This window comes from Eptesicus fuscus, chromosome 4 (assembly GCF_027574615.1).
Source record: "Eptesicus fuscus isolate TK198812 chromosome 4, DD_ASM_mEF_20220401, whole genome shotgun sequence".
NCBI classification, from domain to species: Eukaryota; Metazoa; Chordata; class Mammalia; order Chiroptera; family Vespertilionidae; genus Eptesicus; species Eptesicus fuscus.
The window spans coordinates 17,553,496-17,577,758 of NC_072476.1; the positions used below are offsets into that span (position 1 = coordinate 17,553,496).

The 24,263-nt window shown below is 51.0% G+C and overlaps 2 protein-coding genes across 3 annotated transcripts in view; one reads left to right on the top strand and one right to left on the bottom strand.

The window, feature by feature from the left end:
• The window catches only part of ABAT (4-aminobutyrate aminotransferase), an 84,367-nt gene extending 70,425 nt beyond the window's left edge, over positions 1 to 13,942 (top strand). The window contains exons 9-16 of the mRNA XM_008141603.3: positions 496 to 558; positions 3,050 to 3,113; positions 3,696 to 3,844; positions 6,053 to 6,190; positions 6,989 to 7,156; positions 8,917 to 9,063; positions 12,271 to 12,382; positions 13,738 to 13,942. Coding sequence (XP_008139825.2) covers positions 496 to 558; positions 3,050 to 3,113; positions 3,696 to 3,844; positions 6,053 to 6,190; positions 6,989 to 7,156; positions 8,917 to 9,063; positions 12,271 to 12,382; positions 13,738 to 13,859 — 963 coding nt within the window. The 3' untranslated portion in view covers positions 13,860 to 13,942. The remainder of the gene's footprint in view (positions 1 to 495; positions 559 to 3,049; positions 3,114 to 3,695; positions 3,845 to 6,052; positions 6,191 to 6,988; positions 7,157 to 8,916; positions 9,064 to 12,270; positions 12,383 to 13,737) is intronic.
• Positions 13,943 to 21,756: 7,814 nt separating this feature from the next.
• Positions 21,757 to 24,257, bottom strand: TMEM186 (transmembrane protein 186). 2 transcript variants are annotated; one of them, XM_008141601.3, is made up of 2 exons: positions 24,126 to 24,257; positions 21,757 to 23,125 (listed from the first exon to the last, which is right to left on the bottom strand). In XM_008141601.3, the coding sequence occupies exons 1-2, from the start codon at positions 24,210 to 24,212 to the stop codon at positions 22,490 to 22,492; spliced, it is 723 nt and encodes a 240-aa protein (XP_008139823.2). In that variant the 5' UTR covers positions 24,213 to 24,257; the 3' UTR covers positions 21,757 to 22,489. The 2 variants fall into 2 exon arrangements, with proteins under 2 accessions (XP_008139823.2, XP_054570689.1); XM_054714714.1 differs by having other exon boundaries at positions 24,111 to 24,257.
• Between the last annotated feature and the right edge of the window lie 6 nt (positions 24,258 to 24,263).

Sequence of the window (24,263 nt, forward strand, 5' to 3'; positions counted from 1 at the left end):
CTCAAAAAGAGCCCAGGGCTTTCACTGGAAATAAAAGAACAAAAATTCATCCAAGCGTCTTAAGGTTTGCAAACCAGAAACGCTACGAGGTCATAGTGAGTGCTCCGAAGGAGAAAGAAGTCTGCGCGTTTTATAGGACAAAGTACCTTCTTGAGAAGAATCAGTTCTGCATTCCAGCCCCTGGGTTGGTCCACGGTCGTAACTGTCAGATGTCTGGCGGTCTAGACAATGTAACCTTTCCTTCTTGGGGTCATTCTGAAGGTTTGATGTATGTCCAGGCGATGATGCAGAGGGAACACACTGATGTACATCCAGGTATTGGCGAGGGACGGCAGGGTTCAAAAGTTTACGTTCCCACGCTGTTCTTCAGTCACACATAAGATCAGCGCTTGGGCGAGCACTCCCGGGTTGTCTGGCTAACTGTGGGCGAGTGGAAAGTGGGAGCCCCTCCTCCCCAGAGCGTCTCTGAGATTTCGTTCTGTTCTGTTTCGTCAGAACAAGGAAAGGGGTCGAACGGGTTTCTCCAAAGAGGAGCTGGAGACGTGCATGGTCAACCAGGTAAGTGGAGTGGGCCCCTTCTCCTCCAGGAGGGAGCCCCCACAGCCCCCTCAGGCAGACGCTGTCAGTGGACCCTGTCCTCAGTCAGCGCAGGCTGCCATAACAAATGCCATAGACAGGCCGCCTTGACAAATGCGCTCACAGCGACAGGGTTGAAGTCCAAGATCAAGGTGCCAGCAGGCTTGGTTCCCCCGGGCAGGCTCTCTTCCTGGCTTGCAGGCAGCTGCCTGCTTACTGTGTCCTCCCCCCCCCCCACGCCCCCTCCCCCCATGTCAGGGAGAGAGTTAGCAAGCTCTCTTGTACCTCATTTTATAAAGACACTAATCCCATCATGGGGGCCCCCTCATGACCTCATCCAACCCTAATACCTCCCCAAGGCCCCGTGTTCAAATACCACCACATTGAGGTTAGGGCTTCGACATATGAGTTTGGGGGATAAACATTCAGTCCATAACAAGGAGTCCCCAAGCATTGTGCCTCCCTAGTCCCTTCCCTTGGTATCGAGGGGAAAGGAGCTCTACCTGACCAGGACGACAGTTTCCCAGGGCTACTGCCGGAACTTAACCCATCGGAGGAGGCTTTCTGTATTCCCTAGGGTAATCCAGAATGTCAGCACCACTGTATGTGCAAGGGTATTCACCCCATGGGCGCGTAGTGTAACGATAACCAGAAAGCCTGGGAGCCCCATACACCCAGCAATGGGGAAAGGGGGTGAAGTGTAGGCGTTTCCAAAGGCACCCAGAAGGCCACTGTTGGGCACAGCGGCGGCGGGGACCTCAGGGAAAACCAGGTAGGAAGGTCCAAACTCGCAGCCAGCCTCAACCAGAGCACGCCTGTCCTCCCCCCTCTCACTTATGGGGTCCCATTATGATTAGGCAGAAATGTCTGCTGATTAAAAAGGAATCAAGGGCCACTGAACTCAATTACGCACCGCGTACATCTACAATATCCCGCAGCAAAAATCGTTAGAAAGGGCTTCCCTTTGCTCGGAAACACCCGTGCTATCATTTAGTGAAAACAGTGGAATATAAACGGTATGGACACTAAATAAATACGCAGGAAATTACTACAAGGAATCCTGCTAACATGTTTACAGTGGGATGCCTGTGGGTAGTGAGATTGTTCCCTTTCGTTTTTTTCTTTTGTGCTTCTTAATTTTTGATTCCTAATCCTGCCTCTTGCTAGCAATAGATCCATACCATTCTCCATATTCATACAAACCTGTGTAAACTTAAGCTTTTTCTTTTTTCTCTTGGCCATTTTTTAAAATATATTTTTATTGATTTCAGAGAGGAAGAGAGAGATAGAAACATCAATGATTGATTGGCTGTCTCCTGCACACTCCACACTGGGGATTGAGCCCGCAACCTGGGCATGTGCCCTTGACCAGAATCAAACCCGGGTCTCTTCTGTCCACAGGCCGACACTCTATCCACTGAGCCATACCAGCTAGAACTCTCCTGGCCATTTTTTTAAAGAAATGGAGTGTGGCCTGTCTCTTTCTCATTTGATATCTGTGGACATCCTAGTCCACCAATATTTTTGCATCTTATTCCTTCTGTTGAATCTGTAGCCAAAAAGTGTGTGATGATGTGTATATATTATATTTATACAAAGGAACAAGAAAAATGTTTCCCTTCCTTACCAAGGGGAAATGAAAGACAGTATACTGTAGTCTGTAGGAGGAAGTCTTAGAGCTTTCTCCTGGGGCCTCGGGCACCTGGTGGACGTCAGCCAGCCAAGAGCCTGCTGTATCAAATTCCCAGAGACTAGGGGCCCCATGGTTGCCCCTGCAGCATCCTCAGTAGTTCTACCTGAGTCAGCTACAAACAGGTGTGACTCCTGGCCAGGTGGAGGGTCAGGAAACTGCAGCTGTGCCATCCACAGGGGCGGGGAGGGGACTGGGGGTTCAGGTGTCCCTCCTGAACACAGGGGCAGCCGCCCTGGGGAGATGGAAAGGCGGGGATCCGCCCTGCCCAGCCTCCCGCTCTGGCATGCATTCCCTGTGAGGTGCCCCGCTCAGCCTCACGTGGGAGGCACCTGTCCGCACCTGGCCCGTGTGGTTGCTGTGAAGCCAGGGCAGGCTGGAGCGGGGGGAGAGCCTGTAGGAGTTGGAAGAGCCCGAAGACAGGGGTTGAAAATTCAGAAGCCCCACGCAGCCCGGCAGGTGGTGGCAGGTGATGTAAAGGAGAAAGGCGGGCCGTGGGCCCTGGAGCAGCGCGCTCGCCCAGACGTTAGGCTTGGGCGACAAAATGGGCCCAAATGGTGCAGAACTTAAGAGATGTGAAATCTCCTGATTAAAATGCTTTGCCATGTGGGTCAAACATCTGTTGCCTGGCTAGAGAAGTGGGGGGTCCAGTTTGTGACTTTGGTTTGAGGAGGGTTGCCCAGTTCTCCTGATAGACTTGGGTGCTCCCCCACGCTCTCGGGGGCAACCGCAGAGCCCCCCACTTCTCACGAGCGTGACTGATGACTGCTTTCTTGTTTCTAGGCCCCTGGCTGCCCCGACTACAGCATGCTCTCCTTCATGGGCGCATTCCACGGGAGGACCATGGGTAAGGAGGGCCACTGGGATCCCGTGGCAGTTGGAGTAACAATAGCAGCAATAATATCGACGGCTGCCTTTGATCTTGCAGTTGGAGTAACAATAGCAGCAATAATATCGACGGCTGCCTTTGATCTTGCGTTGGCCATTTTCCCACCTTGTCTCACTGACGCACACTGCTCTGCAGCGGAGCGGAGCAGGGCGGGGAGGGGGGGTGTTATTGCCACTTTGCAGGTGGGGAAATGGAGGCGCAGCAAGAAGAGAAACATTCAAGGCCATACAGCGGCAGAGCCAGGATTTGAACCTCTATCTCTCTGCCTTCAAAGCCTGTGCTTAATCTGTGATGAATGAGAAAGCAACACACACACACACACACACACACATGCACATGCATACACGCACACACATAAACACACACACACAGTTCACGGGTTCTGCTTCGGCTTCAGGCTGTTACGGGAACTGGGGGTTCTGCAGGCAACAGGCCTCCTGGGCATTTGAGGGCTTGACTTGAAATGCCCATCTCCTTTTTGAAGACCGTTCACTGTGCTCCCCCAAACCAACCATTCTCTCCTGTTTTTGGGGGGGCCAGGTTGCTTAGCGACCACACATTCCAAAGCTATTCACAAGATCGACATCCCTTCCTTCGACTGGCCCATCGCACCGTTCCCACGGCTGAAGTACCCTCTGGAGGAGTTTGTGAAGGAGAACCAGCAAGAAGAGGCCCGCTGCCTGGAAGAGGTAACAGGGGACCTTCCAGACCCTCCCACGCCCCACCCCCATACCCTCGCCACCCCAAGACCTCGCCTGGAGAAGAGGAACAACGAGCTTACCTGGGCCTGCATGGCTCTCCCTGGGAGGGACATAGAGACGAGAGGCCCCCTAGCGCAGTGTTTTATATCGGGGAGGTAACGGCACGTTGATTCTGCACCCAGCGTCCATCAGCCCACTCCTGGTACCAACTTCAGCATCACTCACGTGTCTTTGGAGGCGAGCGTCAGCCACTAGACTAGAGAAAGTGAATTGATGGGCAGAACAAGGGCAGCTCGTAGGGAAGGTGGCTGCACAGGATCCTCTGGTCCAGTGTTGGTCAGCCTTCTCCCGGATCCTGGGGCTGCCTGTCCAGGAAGATGAGGCAAGCCACAGAGGTCATTACTACTTTCTAATAATCACATTTTGTAAAAGTAAAAAGAAATGGATGAAATTAATTTCGGTAACATTTTATGGAACCCAATCCATCCAAAATAGTATCACGTCAGAATGTAACTAATACTTACAAAGGATTGATGAGAGATTTTCTCTTCTTGGTGTTAAATCTTTGAAATCCTGTGTGTGTTTTACACTCACACACGTCTCAGTTTGGACCAGTTAACATTGCTCGTGCCAGCAGCCACGGGTGGCTCGTGGCCATCTTACTGGAGAGTGCAGGGCAGTAGGAACCCCAGCACCGAACAAATGAGAAAATAACCCCGTGGTGACAACTTGCAAACGGTTCTCTGAAAGCAGAGAGAAGCATCTCAGAGCTCCCTGGGGGGACTGGTGGAGACCCAGCTTAAATCACGTCCTCCAAGCAGGAGGTTTTCCTTAGCGCTGCGTAACAGAGAAAGATTGCCCTTGTTATTCTATCCAGGAGTACGGTTTAGTGCTTTTTAATTATGTATAGTTAGTAAGTTATGAATAAAGTACCACAATTACTACTCTTTATTATCTATAAGATGATGCCCATATTAGAACAAGAATTTAAGAAATATAACCACATAGAGACAACCAGGGGCTTTCCATACAATCCCGTCACTGTTAACAGATTTTTTTTAAATCAATTTCAACTTTATTAACATAATTTACATACCATAAAATGCACTCATTTGAATGCCTAGTTCAGCCTTACCTGGTTTTGCTCAGGGGATAGAGCGTCAGCCTGCGGGCTGAAGGGTCCCAGGTTCGATTCCAATCAAGGGCACATATTTCAGTTGCAGGTTCAATCCTCCCGGCCCGGGCCCCAGTCAGGGTCTATGTGGGAACAACCAATTGGTGTGTCTCTCTCACATCGATGTTTCTCTCTGTCTTTCCCTCTCTCTTCCACTCTCCCTAAAAGTCAATGGAAAAATATATCCTCGGGTGAGGATTAACAACAACAAAATAATAATATTAAATGCCTAGTTCAATACCTTTTGGCAAATAAATGTACTCAAGTAACCATCATTTCCATCAAGGGCACCTTATCACCTGGGAAATGTCTTTGAATTAGTCTGAGGAGTCAGTCCAGGACTCCCATCCCCACCCCTACCCCTCTCTGTGCAACCACTGCTTGGATTTCTATCACTGTAGATGAGTTTGGCCTCAGCTTTATATATATGTGTGTGTGTGTGTTTTTATTGATTTTTAGAGAGAGAGGAAGGGAAAGGGATGAAGAGATAGAAACATTAGTGAGAGAGAAACATCATTGATCAGCTTCCTCCTGCATGCCTCCCACTGGGGATCGAGCCCACAACCCGGCATGTGCCCTGACTGGGAATAGAACTGGTAACCTCTTGGTTCCTGGGTCAACACTCAACTGCTGAGCCACACCGGCCGGGCCTCAGGTTTTATCAAATTTTCATCCCAGATTCTGTACAGAAAGGGCTCTCTTACCGATAATAATATAACAGTAACAACAATAGATTCTGTCAGTGTGCCCATTGCACAGATTGGGAAGTGAGGCTTCAGAAAGTTAAATAATTTGCTCCAGGTTAGCAGTCTGTATCCCGCAGGGACTGGCCCAGTCCTCAGTAGGACACATCCCCATCCACATGCGTGGCTCTAAGTGGGTATTGCAGTCTTCACCGGAAGTGCACACAAACGCATTTTCAACATAACTTCCAGGGGGGAGGCATGGGACCCCACATGCCCATCCGTGGGTGCTGTCAGGAGCCCCCACGAGCCACTGTCACTTCCCGCTGTGGAATCCAGGTGGAGGACCTGATCGTGAAATACCGGAAAAAGAAGAGGACGGTGGCCGGGATCATCGTGGAGCCCATTCAGTCCGAGGGTGGAGACAACCACGCCTCCGACGACTTCTTCCGGAAGCTGAGAGACATCTCCAGGAAGGTCAGTGCACGGGCCCGGGTTGGACAGGGCCACAGGCCATTTCCGGCCGGTTTCCCAGAGCAAAGGGTAGCTTTGGGGCCTTGTAAACTTCCAGGTGTTCAGAGGCTGCCTGTTGGCCTCACCGTAGAGAATTTGAGGGCAGGGAAAGGTCAGGGAATTCTTCCCTGAAATCGTTTTTGCAAAACCAGCCTCCGTCCAGCCTGCCGTCTTAGTCAGAGGCTTTCGTCATCAACAGATTCCAGGAAAGGCCGCAGCCTCCACCCTTTTCTTCCTAGAGACCCCACCTCCTCCTTCAGCCCAGTGTGGCCCACATTCAACAGAGGCAACATGAACAGACTTTGTGTTAATATCGTGTTTATTTTAATGCCCTGCATGGACAAATGGCACTTCCAACCAGCAAGTTCACAGATGAAGGTTAAATGCCATGGCTTGATTTAAACACAAACACTAAGTAAATCACAGTCCTGGTGATGACAGATGTTAGGGAAACAGGCTGGCCTTGCTGCTGGGCCACGTCTCCTCCTGAGAGGGTCGGCTAGCTCAGGGACTGCAGCCAGGTGAGATGCTGCCGCGCTTTGGTTCAGGGGGATTCCATGTTCTGGTTGGTTCCAGCTCGGCAGCTGGAGGAACCCTGCAGACACAGCTCTGCTGGAACTGCCCCCTTAAGCTGTTGTTTAGTTTTTCTAAGAACATGGCCGTGGCTTGCAGTTCAGAAAGCAAGGCCTCTCTGGCTGGATGAGGGGGTCGGAGGTTGGTCGATTGGGGGGGGGTGTTTATTTCCCCCTCCTCTCTCTCCAGCATGGCTGTGCCTTCTTGGTGGATGAGGTCCAGACAGGAGGGGGCTGCACCGGCAAGTTCTGGGCCCATGAGCACTGGGGCTTGGATGACCCTGCAGACGTGATGACCTTCAGCAAGAAGATGATGACCGGGGGCTTCTTCCACAGGGAGGAGCTCAGGCCCAATGCCGTGAGTACACCCCGCCCCTCCTTCCAGGGCAGGGGAGGGAGGCATTGCTTTCTCAGAGCGGCTCCTTTCTCACAAACCAGGAACGGAGCGGACACTTACTGTGCCACAGAAGCCTTCTAAGGCCCAGTTCTTATCGATGCAATTCGTTAGTGATTTTGATCACCCCTGCTCTCTCTGCTGGGCTGGCTGCTTATCAGTCCACTGTCAGTATTCTAAATTTTCTGTGTTAATAACTGCTGTGAACTGAGCATTTACTCTGTGCCTGACCCAGTTCTAAGCACCCTCCATGTACTTTTAATCCTTACAAAAATCTAACCAAGTAGGTGTTATTTGTCTTTCCCATTTTACTAATGAGGAATCAGGCACAGGTGGTTAAGTAAGTTGTCCAAAGTCACACAGCCCATCTATATTAATAAAAAGGTAATATGCAAATTGGTCACGACGCCCTCACAGTAACAACCAAACAGCAGGCTGCATGGGGCAACCAGGCCAGCAGGGGGGTTAGTGAGGAACGACCAGACAACTGACCAGCAGGCTGCGTGGGGCAACCAGGCCGATAGGGGGGGTAGTGACGGGTAGCCAGGTTGGTAGAGGGGACAGTGGGGGGTGACCAGGCTAGAGGGGAGGGAGGAGTTGGGGGCAACCAGGCCGGCAGAGGGGGGCAGTTGGGGGCAACCAGGCCATCAGGAGGGGCACTAAGGGACAACCAGGCTGGCAGGGGGGCAGTTAGGGGCAATCAGGCTGGCAGACAGAGGCAGTTAGGGGTGATCAGGCTGGCAGGGGGGGGGCAGTTAGGGGCGATCAGGCAGGCAGGCAGGTGAGCAGTTAGGACCCAGCAGTCCTGGATTGTGAGAGGGGTGTCCAAGGGGTCCTGGATTGGAGAGGGTGCAGGCTGGGCTGAGGGGACCCCCTCCCCCCGTGCACAAATTTTGTGCATTGGACCTCTAGTTAAGTGATAAAGTCAGGATTCAAGCCCAGAGCCCTGCTCTTAGCTACTACACTGTACTACCACGTGTAAATATGGATTCTCACACACACACACACAGTTATCAGGAGCTTAGGATCCTTCCTTCCACCACTCCTGCATCAAGGATGCCTCATGGTCCAAAATGGCTCTGAAGCTCCAGACATCACATCCCAATTCGACACAATAGAGAGGAAAAAGGAGGGAAGCACAAAGTGACCCTCTCTTTATCTTTAGTGGTCTTCCCAGAAATCCCACAACACTTCTCTCTCTAACACTCTGATTCAGATCTGTCACATGGCCACTCCTAACTGCAAGAGAGGCTGGGAAGTATGTGTTATATTGGCTGCACTGACACCCTGAATAATTCATGGAGGAACACACTGAGTGGTCTTTGAGGGCCGGACTGCCATCAATCCACTCTTGAGTCCACTGCCTATGAGCTATATCTTTTCTGGACAAATCACTTAACCTCTCAGAAGCTCAGCTTCCTCCTCTATAAAGTGAAGATTATATTAGGGGCCAACTCGCTTGATTTCCCCAGGACTGAGGGATTTCCCTGCACGCAGAGGAGTTGGCCTCCCCGATAGTTACATTAATAGTCATACCTCCCCATGGGGTTGTTGTTGTGGAAAGAATTCAGTGAGACGACATGTGTTATCCTCCCCGGCCCTTACTAGATGCTCGCTGGGTTGGTTTCTCTCTTCTTAAATGGGGACAAGGGGTGTCTGGGGGAAGTGGGCCGTGAAGGCTGTGCCCGAGTGTGAACCTTTCCAACCCCCGTGCCTTGTTCCAGCCGTACCGGATCTTTAACACCTGGCTGGGGGACCCGTCCAAGAACCTGCTGCTGGCCGAGGTCATCAATGTCATCAAGCGGGAGGACCTGCTGAAAAACGCAACCCATGCCGGGAAGGCCCTGCTCACGGGGCTGCTGGACCTCCAGGTACCCACCCAGCGCGGCCCCAGCCCAGCTCTCCCAGGACCCCGCAGGGCTCCCCACGCCCCAGGGCAGCATCTGAGCCCTTCGGCACGGCATCCCACCCGCTCCTCGGCAGGTGCAGAGGCAGGAGCTCCAGAGACCACCCCGGCCGCGGGCAGGGTGCCAGATTTAGCCAATTACACAGGGCGCCAGTTTCATTTGAAAAACGGAAACTTTTTTTTTTTTTTTAGCATAAAAGTATACCCTATGCAACATTTAGGACATATTTATATTAAAAGTTGTAAGTTGTTTATCTGAAATTAAAATGTAACGGGTCATCCTGTATTTTACCTGGTAACCCTAACTCAGAACGATTCGAACTTGAGAAAAAATGATTATCCTCACTTTCTGGTTGGGAAGGTGAGCAGCAAGCAGAGAAGCCAGATTTTAAACCCAGATCTGCCCGATTGCAAAGACTCTGACGGGCTTAAGTGTGGCTGTTAAGACAAGAATTTCTTTTTCTTTTTTGGGGTGGATTTGCATTAAACTGAGGTTGGGCAGGAGCAGGCGCTAGGAAAAGCCTCTACAATGGATCAGGCCCTTCCTTCCTGCAGGGGTACTCCTTCCCTGTCCCCTGGTGGGGCAGGGGAAGTGGCCGGTGTACTTTATTCCCCTGGTTGATATCTGGGCCCTGCTTACAGATGTGGACGCAGCCAGGGCCCCGCTTGGTGGGGATCTGACACTTCTGGGCTGTCACGAACACGGCTGCTCCCTGTGGTGATCTGAGAACACGGTTTCCCGAAGTTGTGTCAACTAATGGTCCATGGCACCAACAGGAATCTCCAATTTGGGGTGCTGGTGAAGAAGGAAATTGCATTCAGTGCAAAACAGCTCAATTGTGATACAGCACGGCTGCGAGGCAGCCCTGGAACCAGGCCCCTCTCCAGCTAGAGAGCTCCGCTCTGCTCCAGTCTATGCCAGACTGCTCTGGCCCATGCTGGTCAGCTAGAGAAACAGTCTTCGGTCCTCCGTGGAAAGGGAAAGAAAGTGCGCTCCCAAAGCCAGAGGGGAGCTGGCTTATATAGTCAGAAGTCCCTACCCCTGGTCCCTGATTGGTCTGTCCTCATGCAAATGGGGACTCCAAATCCTCAAAGTTTGATTGGTCCAAAAGGCATTGTCCTGATTGGTCAGAATAGAGCCGTTCTTGTTGGTTGAAGCTGTGCAGCTCCAATTGGATGGGGAAGCCTCATTCTATTGGTTGAAATAGGACTCCACGAACTCCTTTACTAGTATATGGGCTGGCTCAGATGGCAGGAACACAGGGCAGGCAGGTAGCTCATTGCAGAAGCAGGTGGTTCAGTACAGGCTTCTCTCTGAAGTGCAGCTTGCAAGAGAAGCCCCTGTGCAGAAATGGCTGCTGCTGTGGAGGTGTTTGTTTGTTTGTTTGGTTGGTTGTGTTTTTTAATTTGAGCCCAGTTAGCCACCAGAAGCCCCTTTTCTCAGGGTCCACAGTGGGTTCCATATGAAGGATGATACCACAAAAAAGGCTTCCATGGAACCATCCCAGAGCCAAGACTAACATCTCGCTTTTAGGAGCCCAGAGCTGGCTCATTTAAAGGGATAGGAGCACCCTGGCTGGTGTGGCTCAGTTGGTTGGGTGTTGTCATGTGCACCAAAAGGTTGCTGGTTCAATTCCTGTCAGGGCACATGCCCAGCTGGCGAGCTAGATCCCCAATCCCTGGTAGGGGGCATGCAGGAGGCAGCTGATGGATGTTACACACTTACATCAATGTTTCTCTCTTCTCCCTTCTTCAATAAACTATTCTTTAAAAAAAAATTTTTAAAAATAAATAATAATAATATAATAAATAAAGGGATGGGAGCAGTTAGGCATCCTTATCAGGGTCTTGTAAAGCCACAGGGAAGAAAGAGATAAGATGACAGGAATGCCCTAAAGTAATGAACTAGACAAGTGGGGGAGACAAAAGGATGCCTGTAGATATGAAGGCCTAGAGGCAACAAGCAAAGCCATACCGTGAGGAGGGGGTGGGGATTTCCACTCCTGCATTAATTAATCAAACAGTTACTATGTCCTAGTGAGAGAGAGAGAGAGAGAGAGCCACAAAAGGGCGTCCAAATGGATGAGACCTTGTTCCCCGCCTCCACACTCTGATGGGAGAGGCGAGTGCTGAAATCGTTGGCTCCCGCCAGTCAGCAGTGTAGGGTGAATAGAGCTAGTGCTGGAACCACTTCTGTGCCTCGTTTCCTCACCTGTGGAGACCTGAAGGGTCCTGCCCTAGTGGAGTGGGGACTCAAGATCCTGCGTGTAAGCGCCGCACAGAGATACCCGCGTGTGTGCGGGGCCTTCATTATCACCAGAATACGACTTTCTTTCCAGTTTCCGCCAAGGGGCTGTAACAAAACGACCCTTGTCCCCCATCTCTATCCCCGGTACCCGACATTATGTTGGGTTATCCAAGCCCTGTTTGCTGCCCTTCACATGAACGATGGAGGGTGGGAGGAACCCCACTTCCTTATAAGAAATAAGATTCTTTATTCTGGGTGACCGTAGTCGCTTCCTGGGGCTGTGTTAACAAATTAGCACACACTGGTGGCTTCAGACGAGACTTTGTTTTCATCCTCTGGAAGCCAGAAGCCTGAAATCGGGATACAGTGGGACCTCATTTTAACCTAATTACATCAGCAAACACCCTGTTTTCAAACAAGGTCACAGTCCCACGTTCTTAAGTCAACATAAATTTGGGGAGGGGCCACTATTCACCCCAATACAACCCCCAGCCTCAAAGCCTTGAGTGAGGATGAGCTCTTTTCCTTAGAAGAATCAATCACCACTTTTCTAGAAGAATTTCTAATAAATAAAGATGGCTGGTATCCAAGGGCCAAGCTTTAAACCTCATCTCACTAAATTCTTACCACGGCACCTTGGGATCAATAGCATTCCTACCCTTCCATTTACAGAAGAGGACACAGGCTCCAGCCACATAAATGACGTGGCCAAGGCTGAACGGTGAGGAAGGGGCCAAGCCGGGGCTTGACCCCAGAACTGGATGTCTCCAGAGCCAGCGCTCTGAACCCCACGGTTGGCCCTGCCAGTCCACGCAGAGGCCCAAAGGCTGGACCCTGGAGGAGGGGCATTTGAGGAACCACAGCCACTGAACCGGCTGGCACACAGGTGTCAGGCGTTGATGACAGCCTTGTTTCCCCCTGCAGGCCCGGTACCCCCAGTTCATCAGCAGAGTGAGAGGACGAGGCACCTTCTGCTCCTTTGACGCTCCAGATGAGTCCACGCGGAATAAACTCATTTCAATAGCCAGAAGCAAAGGTAAGGAGGCCGGAGGGGACGCCGGGCTTCGTCGGTGCCCAGGTCACCCCGGTATGGGGCAGGTGGTACACAGGACTAACAATACTCTGCATGTTCTTCCTCAGAAGAAGAGGACGTTACCAGGGGCATTTCTTTATACGGTTTATTCACTCACCAAGTATTCACTGGGAAGACCGACACCAACCCTGGAGTCATGATGATGAACATGACCATGAGCGTCCCTTCCTTCAAGGAGCTTATAGTCTGGCATGAAAGAGACTATTTCATAAACAACCAATTGCATTTATAAATCCTAGGAACGAGGAAAGGCGCCTAAGAGAGTGGATAGCTGGGGAAAATGTCCAGAAAATCAGGGAAGGCTTCCTTGAGGAAGTGGCATTTTACCTTAAGCCTTGACAGATGCAAGGATTGGCCCAGTGAAGAAGGTCAGGAAGAGCATTCCGGGCAGAGGGGTGGACATGGACTATTAGCTGAGATAGGATGGCGCTGGAGAAACCAAAAGAATAAGGGATGGTTAGGGACCACTGGGCTAGAGGGAGTGAAGCCGGGGAGGGGCTACCGGCCACATCATGTCAGCCTGTGGGTCAGGTTCAAGATTCTGGACTTCTTCCTAAGAGCCATGGGAGGCCATCCAAGAGTTTTAAGTGGGGTGGGGGGGAGATATAGTGGTGATATGAGAGCACCTACTATGTGTCGAGCATGGTGTCTTTCACTTGTACCATCGTGTGGAACCCCTGCACCAGCCCTGAAGGGCAGGATGATTTGCCTCCTCTTTAAAGGAGAAAGCTGAGTTTCAGAGACTCTAAGGCTTAGAGTCTAAGCAGTCGACACAAGGACACCCAGCATGTCAATGTGAAGTTGCCCTTTAAAAATAAGCGGGTCTGTCCCTCCTCGGTGACAGCTCTGCCCACATGCCTGCTTCCGGCCTGCCTCGCTTTCCCTAATGTACCTATTTCCTTTCTCCACCACACCATGAGTCCCGGGAAGGCGAGGACTTACCTCAGGATTTCTCTATCTTCAGACCCAGTTCAGGGGCAGCAGAGCAGACATTCAAAGTTCAAGGGAGGGAGCGGGGAAGGGGAGGGGAGGGGGGTGGAGGAGAGAGAGGGAGGGAGGGGGGAGGGAGGGAGGGGAAGCTGGAGTAAAGATGGATGGGTGCATGGAAGGAAGGATAGGCGGAAGCCCGGATGGAAAGAATGGCTTGGGGGTTCGGTGCATGGAAGGAAGGATAGCCGGAAGCCCGGATGGAAAGAATGGCTTGGGGGTTCCCCGTGTGTAAGCAAGCACCCTCCTGGCTCTCACAGCCCGGAACTCTGAGCCCAAGCTCCTAACCGACCTCCTGCCATTTCTTTCAGGTGTGGTGTTGGGAGGCTGTGGCGACAAATCCATCCGCTTCCGTCCCACTCTGGTCTTCAGGGATCACCACGCACACCTGTTCCTCAATATTTTCAGCGACATCTTAGCCGACTTCAAGTAAAGAAGCCATTTCCACTATGCTCTGAGAAAGCCCTGATCTCAGCAGTTGTCAAATTGATTAGTTTGCCTAATTCATGTTTTCACTTAAAGTATCAGAGGCGAATGCATAAGCTGAAGGGTGGTGTGTGGGAGGGGACGGTTTTGGTGGCTGGGGGGAGGGGAGAGGATGGAGGGACAGGTTTTGGTTTTCCTCCCTGCAGAGCCAAAGGTGCCCATCGGATTAAGCCCAGAAAATCTGCTTGAGCCCCGGACAGAGTCTTAGGAAGGGCCGTGCGGGTCCTGGCCATGTATCTGCCCACCCTTGACCCCAACAATGTCTTTGAAGCCAGTCAGGGGAATGCTCCGGGGACTGGTGGCTGGGACTCCTGGGTTCCTGTCCCTCTCAAGTGCCATATTCTGTGATCAAGGACGCTGCTCCCTCGCCCTGTGCAAACAAACATGCCTGCCCCTCACCCAACCGCTGGAGCCCTGAGCGAGCCCCGCACAGTTCAGTGGAGGACAGGACAGTCACGTGAAGGCAGGATTGTAGGGACATGAGGACTGAGCCAGGGGGTGTGGGGAGGGGTCTTCCGGCCTCTGCAGCTTTGGGCCACTCCTCCCAGGGCATCCTCGGATTCCTGTCCTGGACGGGGCTTTGGCGGCTCCCGGGTGGCATCCTGGATGGTCCTTACTTGCCGTCCTTCATTCCCCCAAGCTCGCCCCCTGTTAAATGTGAACCGAGGCCCCTGGAAACAGACCTGCAGCCTGAGCAGGGGCACACGGGGACACCCATGAGCTGCAGGGGCAGAAGCACCAGCCAGTCTCCAGGAGCGGGAGCCCAGGGCCGGGGACAAGGAAGGCCCTTCCTCCTGTCTCCCGGCACCTGGCGGCTGCCTTCTGGACCCTCACCCCGAGGCTCTTCCTCTCGCGTTGGCTCATCCACCTTTGCTCCACTGCTGAGCAACCTTGGACTAGCGTGGCAGTTCCGTCAAAGGCAGCCCGTTGCTGAAGTAGATTTCTTCTTGAGGGGAGCATCCTGAACCCAAGGCGCCAGAGCTCCGCACAGGGAACAACAGGCTGTTGGTTCAGGCGGTTTCCTTGTCCTTGCCGCTCCAAACCAGAGGTTTTCCTGACACAGACGGGTGTGGAGTCCCAGGCGCATGGTCCTAAAGGCGACTCCGCTGAGGCTAGGCCTTCTGGGAACTGACTGAGTTCACCGGCTCCTATAAAGAGCACCCGGTAATCCTAGACTCTAGGACCTAGAGCAATGAAGGGCTGTCTCGTGGGGAGAGGGAGAAAGTCTGCTTGTATCCTCTGCCCCAAAGGAAGCCACTGGCCCCCGATGGTACTGCTGACGGTTTGGGAAGACAGGCATAGCCAGGTTCTCCTCCCCGCACTTCGCTCTTCTAATAACTAACCATCCAGAGACTTGGTCAGCGACTGTCTTACAGACACGACAGACCCGTGAGTTCCGGTTCGCTTCGAATTCTTGCAGTTAGTGCTAATCCATTGCTTTAAAGAAGTTCTGCCGTGTCTCAGGCCATTTACGCTGCCAGCTAAATGGAGATGTTTGCCCACCCCCCTCTGTGAGGTTTCACTCGTTTGTATATTTACTTATTCAATCATTCATTCATGAAACTTACATTAAATACCTGCTCTGTCCCAGGCCCAGTCCTAACCACTAGGATTACAAATAAAGCATGGTCCCAGCCCTTAAGGGACTCAACATCCCATAGACTCTTAAACCAATAATTAAAGCTGAGTGGCAAGTGCTGTAACAGAGGAGCATCCGGAAATTGGAGGGAGTGCCCCAGTCCATCTGAGGGTCAGCAGAGGTTTCAAGGACAGAGTAATGTTTGAGCAGGGTTTTGCAGAGTGAGCAAGAGTTCACCAAAAAGCAAGGCAAGGAACAGTGTTGCAGAAAGGAAACAGCATGTGCAGAGACCTACCAGTTCACAGTCCCACACCTTTCACTGGGGATGCAGATCCCACAGGCAATAGCCCAGGATTCAAGACCTCATTGAACAAAAAAAAATGCATACCAAACCACAATTCATCCTTTGGCATGAGTGTGATTTGTCCTGAGAACTTCCGCCCTGGATGCAAACATACAGTGAGATTCCTGGAGTCCAGAAGGTTTTTGAGCTAAGGCACAATCAGAAACCTGCCTCTCCTCGGTGGAGAGAGTGGCTTCAGGATTGTGTTCTCTTCCCAGGGGGCATTGACAGAAAAATGAAACCACTCTATCTAGAAAGTCATTTCCAGACTTCCCCACTTCTTACCGAGGGAAGGCATTCTCATACAACTTTTTAAGCCATTTATCAAGTTCTTGTTGGCTCAGGGCCTGAAGAGTTCCGGAGACATCTGCTTTTGGGGGTGGAGGGATGGCTGGAAGGATTTCGAGGAAAAGAAGTCTCAGCGGAGCTCGAGATGGTAGGAACGTGGGAGAGGTGAAAACTCAGGTTGGGGGTGCAGTGGGCAGGTTTCCACGTAGGGCAGAGCCCGGAGAGAAGTGCTGCTGTGGCCGAGGGGCTGGGAAGGGTCCGTCGTACATCAGTGCCATAGAGTTTAGTAAACGTCCCGAGCACATCTCGTCACTTTTACAGAACACAAGGTCCAGTAATAGCGAGTCTTAGTACATCCTCCTTTTTATTATAAATGGGCGTTTTTTTATAATTTTTACTGACACTCAGTAACCATGCAAAATTGTGCACATTTAGTATATCTATACGTATCTATCTATATATTAGCTCATGGTACCATAGCTAGGGAGCATCGCCGACCTGCGCATACAAAGTGATCTTGTTTACAGTATTCTGTTGACAGTGCCAATAAATGATAAAGAAATTAACATGTCACAGTGTAACTGACGACCATATGCACAATTCCATTCATTAAATGTTTCCTGTGTTAATCAGTCTTGTTAAATTTAAAAAAATATATTTATAATGGAAACATCAGAGTAAATGTGGCCTTTTTGTTTGGAAATGGTTTCAAGTAATTATTTGGTAAGTGCTTTTTTTAAGAAATGATTTGAGGGAGAGGGGGAGGGAGAGAAACACATCAATGTGAGAGAGAAACATCGATCAGTTGCCTTGAACTTGAAACCTGGGTATGTGCCCTGACGGGAAATCAAACTTGGGAACCTCTGGTGCGAGGGACAACGCTCCAGCCAAATGAGCCACGCCAGCCAGGGCGTGGCAAGTACTTCTTAAGCACCTATTATATACCTTCAGGGAGGTCTTTGGGGAACATTCTACTGTGTAAGTCTGCTTTGGATTTGGGAAGCACTGTGAGGCCCTTCATTTCAGGGTCCATGGAGGACATACCAGGTGATAGGGATGGACAAGGTGTTGGTCCTTACCTTCAGCTCACCATCACCAGATCACAAAGGGAGGGATGCAGAACAGTCCGGAGATGAGGTCAGAGAATGGGCAGGGCCCAGACCAGAGGGCCTCTGTGCTGTGCTGAGGGGTGGGGAGTGGGGGGTGGGGGGCCTTCCACGCAGTGACGGAGCCACTGGGGGGTTGGAGCAGGGGGGTATTCCAATGTGCATCTTAGGAAGACTTTCCTGAGTGTTCACCGTGACAGACAGGGTGGGGAGACTGGCCAGGGCACTGTCACAATCAAGGGGACCTGGTGGTCTAATAGGACAATATGGGACGGGTGGAGAGCGGGAGAGAGGCACAGAATCCAAAACACACAGGACAGTGACTTTCAACACTGGATGCACTTTAGAGTCACCCTAAAGAGCTTCTCAGACAACCCTAATGCTGGGGCCCCACCCCAGACCAATTAAACCAGATTGTCTCCAGCCCCATTGGGGGGCTAAGCTGATGACTGACTGGAATCAATGGGAGGCCCAGAGAGAGGCTTAGGAAGCACCTGTGAGCTGGATCTTCGCCCTCCCGGTGTCCTGACCTGGAGGCAGGGGGTGGTGGGGGCTGTCTCACTTCCTCTCCCAGCTGCCTCAGTGGCCCTCCATCACCCTTCTTTTTCTCACCTGTAAAATGTATGGTTGGACCACATGACTTCCAAGGTTTCGCTCAGCTCGGACATCTGACACGTCTATGAAACAGTTGACTTGGGAGGCAATATCTACCATTAAGTGTATTTTTGAAATACACATAGTGATAGGTATCATTTGTTGAACATCTACAATGTGCAAGCATATTCTGGCGCTTTATGATTTGCACAACAAACCCACAGGCTGTGTATTTATGTGCCTACTTTTAATGTGAGGGAACTGAAGCTCAGAGAGGTTAGGTTAGCAGAGCCCAGAGAGAAGTGCTGGGCTCTGCTAACCTAAATCACACAGCTTGGAAGCCTACCCAAAATCACACAGCTTGGAAGCCAGGATACACACGGATGTATGAAAGATGATGTGTGTAATCAAGTATTTGTGCTTGTGTGTACACGTATGCCGTCAGCCTGGGATTGGTGGAGGATAGAGACTACCAAGGACTCAATGACCTTTCACACAGCTGCTCTGACCACCAGCCTCGGAGCATGAACTTGAACTGGTCAGCCTGGTGTGAGATCCTAAACATGATACAGTCCCCAAGGCAGGTGGGTGGGAGGTGCCAGGACCTCAAGGTCAAATACTATCTGTTTTCTATTTTCTATACTTCTTCCCCACTGGGGAGGCAGGACAGGCAGTAGAATGAACCAACTCTGCTGCTATCTAGGGGGTGACCTTGACCAAGTCATTTCACCTCTCAGAGCCTCATCTGCAAGTAGAGGTTGGTAACCATAATGCCAGCTAACACTTACCGAGCACTTCCTTGGACCAACAGCTATTTTAAGTGCTTTTCATGTAATAAGCCAGTCTCTTCAACCACCCTAAGTGAGTGCTTTTATAGTAAAGAAACCAAGGCACAAACAGACACTGTAACTGGCCCCAGGTCACAGCTAGAAAGCGCCAGGGCTGGGATTCAAGCAGGCAAGACGTCTTGCTTCAAAGCCACAAGCTTCACCCTACATCTGCTGCCTCTCTCTGGCTCTCCAACTTGAGCAGTTGCTGGGAGGATTAAATAAAATCGTGTAATAATCGCCTGGCATATAGTAGGTGCTTAATACATGGTACTTCCTCTCGCCATTTCGTCTCTCTAAATAGTGTCGTGCTCAGAGCTCTAAACAAAGTATTCCCGTCGGAGTGAAGTTCCTTATTTGTAAATATTAAATCTACTTCCCAACACAGGTAAACTCCACCAAATCCTGGAACACATTCCAGCTGTTAATAAGTAAAACGGATGTTTTGTCACTGGAGTTGGTACAAACAAGGCCAGATGGTATCGGCCCTGCTTGATTAACTCTAATCAGCCAAGATTTTATAGTTGAATGGTGCGGGATCAAAACAAGGCCATAAAAGTTGGACTCTGCCTGGGGGTCAAAGGGGACTTTGCTTTCCATTTGGGGAGTCAAGTCCTGAAGTCATAAAGCAGCAAAAAAAAAAAAAAAAAAAAAAAAAAGTTCCAAACCTAGTTATTTGGGCAATTCACCGCAGGCTGGCCCACGAGCACTAGCACACCTGACCTGTTCTGGGGTGCATTAAACATAGCCAGTTAACCATGGGGCCAGGGAGAGCTCTCTGGCCCTATGACAAGGTCTCGTTCTTTGGACAACAGCTCTCAGCTGTGCACAATGTGAACATCCCTGCCACAGCCGACCTCACCCAGGTCTGGAGGACCCTGTCTTAGCCAGCCCGGCTGCTGTAACTGGACGGCCTAAACAGCAAACACTGTCTTCTCACATTCTGGGGGCTGGAGGTCCATGTTCAGATTCTTTTTTTTTTTTAAGGATTCTTTTTTTTTTTAAATAAAATATTTTTTTATTGATTTCATATAGGAAGGAAAAGGGAAAAAGAAACATCAATGATGAGACTCATTGATCGGCTGCCTCCTGCATGCCCCCTACTGGGGATCGAGCCTGCAACCCTGGCATGTGCCCTTGACTGAAATTGAACCTGAGACCCTTCAGTCCGCAGGCCGATGCTCTATCCACTGAGCCAAACTGGCTAGGGCCATGGTCAGATTCTTGCTAAAGGCATTCTTCCTGGTTATGTCCTTACATGGCCTCCCTTAGTGCAGTCTAGTCCTCTTATCAGGACATGAACCCCATCATGAGGGCCCCACCCTCAAGACCTCATCTAGCCCTAGTCACCTCTCAAGGCCCCAGCTCCAAACACCATCACATTGGGGGTTATGGTTTCAACATATGCATTTTAGGGACAAATTTACCATCAGTCCATAGCAACTACCATATGAAAACGGACATGCTACAGACCCATTCCCTGTGTGTAAATTATATACTAGTACAGCTCAGGGTGGGATGGAGGGGCACAAAGTCCACACGGTTCTCAGCTGACAGGAAGGAAAACCAGGCTACGAGGGGCAAACACCGGCACGTCCCACTGACACTGCCAATGAGTGACTGTTTCCTACAGTCAGCTCAGCTCTCAAGTCCAGGGTGGGAATTCATGGTTGAGAAACTTTTCTACCTAGAGAGCTGACATGAGGAAAGGATGGAAGAAAAGGCTGTGTTTACCGCAGCGTTTTTTCTTTATTGAGACGGATGACGTGCTCATGATGAACGTTTTAAATACTGGGATATCAAGTTGGAAGTGGAAGGCTTCCCTTCATTTCACCCACTCCCTCCCACTCTCTCCCTCTCCCTCCCACTTCCTGTCCTCTCCCTCCCATTCCCTCCCACTCCCTGTCCTCTCCCTCCCACTCCCTGTCCTCTCCCCGGATGTAATCACTGTTAACAATTGGGAATGTTTGCATTTTTTAACACAAATATGGCCACATAAAACTACATTGTTCTGTGACTTATTTTTTCCACGTAATGCTATCCTATGGTTACCTTTCCACGTCAGCAGATATACTAGTTCAACCTCACCTTTTTTTTTTTTTTTTATTGATTTTAGAGGAAGGCAGAGAGAAACATCAATTAGTTGCCTCCCATACACGCCCCAACAGGGGACTGAACCCCCAACCTGGGTATGTGCCCTGACTGGGAATCAAACCCACCTTTTGGTGTACAGGATGACACTCCAACCAAGCCACAATAGGCCAGGGCTCCACCTCACTCCTTTGAAGGACCATGTAACATCCCATAGTATGGATCTACCAACTTTTTTTAAATGTTATTTTTCAATTACAGTTTACCAACGTTTGTTTAACCTTGTTGCCTACTAATGGAAACTTAGCTTACTTCCAGTTTTGTTGGTGCTATGGTTTTGTGTTTTGCTATTAGAAACATTCAGTGAACATCCTCATACGTATGCTTGGGTATTTCTATTAGATAACTATTTTGGAATTGTTGTCAAGGAGGGTAATCACCAGTATATCCACCACCTGAATCTAAAGCCCACTTCCATTTTCTGAGAAGCTGCTGCACAGTTGTGGGGAAGGGTAAACCCCACACAGTAATTTTCAGAACGTGGGGTGCTTGGAATTACCTGGGAAGCATAAAAATGCAGGTATCCAGCTTCTACCAGAATCTACAAGGGTTGAGCACAGGGGAGTTTTGCTGTCTTAGTTGATATTGATTTGGGGTTTTCTTAGCTCCTAGGTGCTGCCCTACAGGTGTAGTAGAAGTCCTAACCCAATTCCCATTGTCACGTGACCTGTGATTTTAGGTCAGGAATAAAGGCATGGGTAACGCATTTGCTCGGTGTGCCCTCTGCTGGTTCTGCGTGAGCATCGAAGTGGAAGTTCTTTCATGCCCAGGCTGGTGAGAATCCAGGCTCTCACCTCCCAGTGTGGTGAGACCCCAGGCTGCGTGAGAACCACCTGGGGGACCTGGTCATGGGCCTGGGTAACAATATTTTTTAAAAATCTCTCCAGGTGATCCTGCACAGGGAGCCAGGGTTTGAGAACCTATTTTTCAGGCAAAAAATTGGCCCAGGAACACGAAGTCCACAGAAGCATCTGAGGTGAGAGCCCTAGACCTCTGGGTAGTGAAGAGTCCTGGCAGGTGTGCTGTGCTTGCTTGGATGACACGCCCGCCCCAGTTGTGCAGTTACCATCCGGCAGAACAAAATGACCCACCTCTAGGCTTCACCCCAGTCCTACCTGCTGCTGGGTCCACCATGCCATCACCTCTGAACTAACACTTAATGTTTGCTCTTGCCCGTTGAGTTTGCAAAGTACTTGACATTTCCTGTTTATTCTCACACCCACCCAATGACACAGGCAGGATTTTCCATGTTACAAATGTGAAAAACAAGGCCCAGAGAGACTCAGTTACCTGACCCAGGACAGGGAGTTAAGGACAAACAGAGCCCAAGTCTTCCAACTCCAAATCCAGTGTTCCCCCTGCCACACCACCTCCCCACTTCACAGCACTGTGTGTAGAGTGAACTGGGCATAGCTTCTTCCAAGAACTGGCTCTTAACAGAAACTTCTGGCCATTATCTAACTGACTGTCATGCACAAGTGTGGTAAGAATTTGCACTCAGGCCTCTTCCCTAAGCTGGGTTATTAGCATCCGCCTCACGATTTTCTTCATCCCAACAGTCACGTTTCCCAGGGGGCCTGGCAAAGTCTCCAGCTGTCAGATCCCCTTCTTTAGCCTCACCCACACCCTCAGCCTTCGGTCGGAGGTCCAGGTGGCCCAGGGCAACCCAGAAGCCCAGTCCCCAATCGTTCACTTGAGCGTGTCCAGCATCCCAAACACCTGTGTGAAACGCTCTCTGTCCAGGATGCGTCCATAGCGCAGGGTGAGATAGAAGGTCTGCTTCCCACTGTACTGCTGGATCCGAATGAAAATATCCTGGGGCCGGTCCTGGGTTTCTGCCATAGGCATCACTTCGGCCACCGGGCAGTATGTGTCCTGCCGCCAGCCCCAGAAGGTCAGGTGGGCCACCCGCAGCACGGTGCCCGACTCGTTCACGTACAGGATGCCCACCAGCCTCCGGAAGAAATAGCTCATCCAGTACAGCATGGCCAGGGCGAAGCCAGCCATCCCACCCATGAGACACAGGTTGTTGAAAGTCACGAGGCCCTGGGAGTACCAGTAAAAGCCAGGCGGCAGGGCCACCACCGTCAGGGCTGTCTGTGCCACCTTCAGCTTAGACAAATGCCCAAAGGCTCTGATGGCATCGAACCGGTAGATCATCTGGAATTTCTCTGTCTCTGTGCCTGGTGGTTTCTCCTTCGAGGTGGGTGACTTGCTCCCCAGCCATCTCCTAAAATCCTGCCCACTGCAGCACTGCAGCCCGTAGAGAGGCCTTCTCCACACAGCCAGCCCTGGCAACCGCGGCACAGCTCGGAGGAGGGCAGCCTGGAAGGGAGACAAGAGACCATTTCTCTCAAAGAACTCAACCATGCTCATCACACAATGAACACCTGCAGGGCATTTACGTGGAGGCTCCCGCCAATCTTGCGAATCTTGCGAGGGTGCCATTATCACCATGGAGGGGAAGGGGAAGCCAGACGCTTTACCTCGCTGTGTGAAATAGGAACCTCTTTACCACCAGAGAAGGTAAGAAATTTACCCAAAGACACACAGCCAGTGAGTAGGGCAGAGTCTGACTCTCACACTGGTCCTCTTTCCTCCAGGCAGGTCAAGTTACGGGAAGGAGGCACAGTCTTCATTCAGCAAACAAGGACCGAGGGAGAGCCAACTGTGGGCTGGGCAGTGCATCCATAAGGCTGGCTGAACATTTCCCCAAGCAGGAAACTAAACAATCCCTGTCCCAGTGGACAACAAATCCGCTAGATATTTAGCACAATAACTTTCTGAGTCTCTATCAGGTTAAGCATCGTCTGGGTGCTAAAGGGGCGTGTTTTCTTAGCCTAGTTAGGGGGAGGGGGAAGAATGGAGGAGGAGAAAGGGATGAAGGCGCCGGACAGAAGCACAGGGATTCTATCAGGCGCACAGTTCCACCCCTTGGGTAGTGCCGTGAAAGATGCTTTCGGTTCTGCAACTAGATCTGGGTTCCAATCCTGACTCCTAAAGTCGCCAGCTGTGGATCCTGGGGCACAGGTACTCCACCTCTCTGGGCCTCAGTTTCCTCATCTTCCAAATGGGTATTCAGAATATACTGACTGAGATGTGAGTTGTAAAGCCCTCAAGAGCACTGGAAGGACTTGATGCAAGGTGAGTGCTCAGTGAGTTTTAGTGTCGCTGGTGACGCACGTGACCTGAGCGCAGAGGAAGCCGGGGAATAACAAAGCGTAACCCACGCTAAGGTCTCTCCCGCGCACCCTGCGAATCACAGGCCTGACCTGGACCCCCAAAGTACCTCACCTCCCTCAGTCCCTACCTTCCGACTCCTTACCATGGCCCGCAAGAGCCTCGGGATCGCACCTGCAGTCGGATCCCTAAAGGAGCACGCTCGGCCGTCACAGGCCTGCGTGCGGAACATTGCATTCTGGGATCTGTAGTCCGGATGGAACAGCTGACGCCAGCCCCAGGC

Coding starts and splice junctions, on each gene's coding strand:
- TMEM186 (XM_054714714.1), bottom strand. CDS start 24,212: ATGTTCCGCACGCAGGCCTGTGACGGCCGAGCGTGCTCCTTTAGGGAT. Junction 23,126..24,110: donor CCATGGTAAGGAGTCGGAAG/GTAGGGACTGAG, acceptor TCTCCCTTCCAG/GCTGCCCTCCTCCGAGCTGT.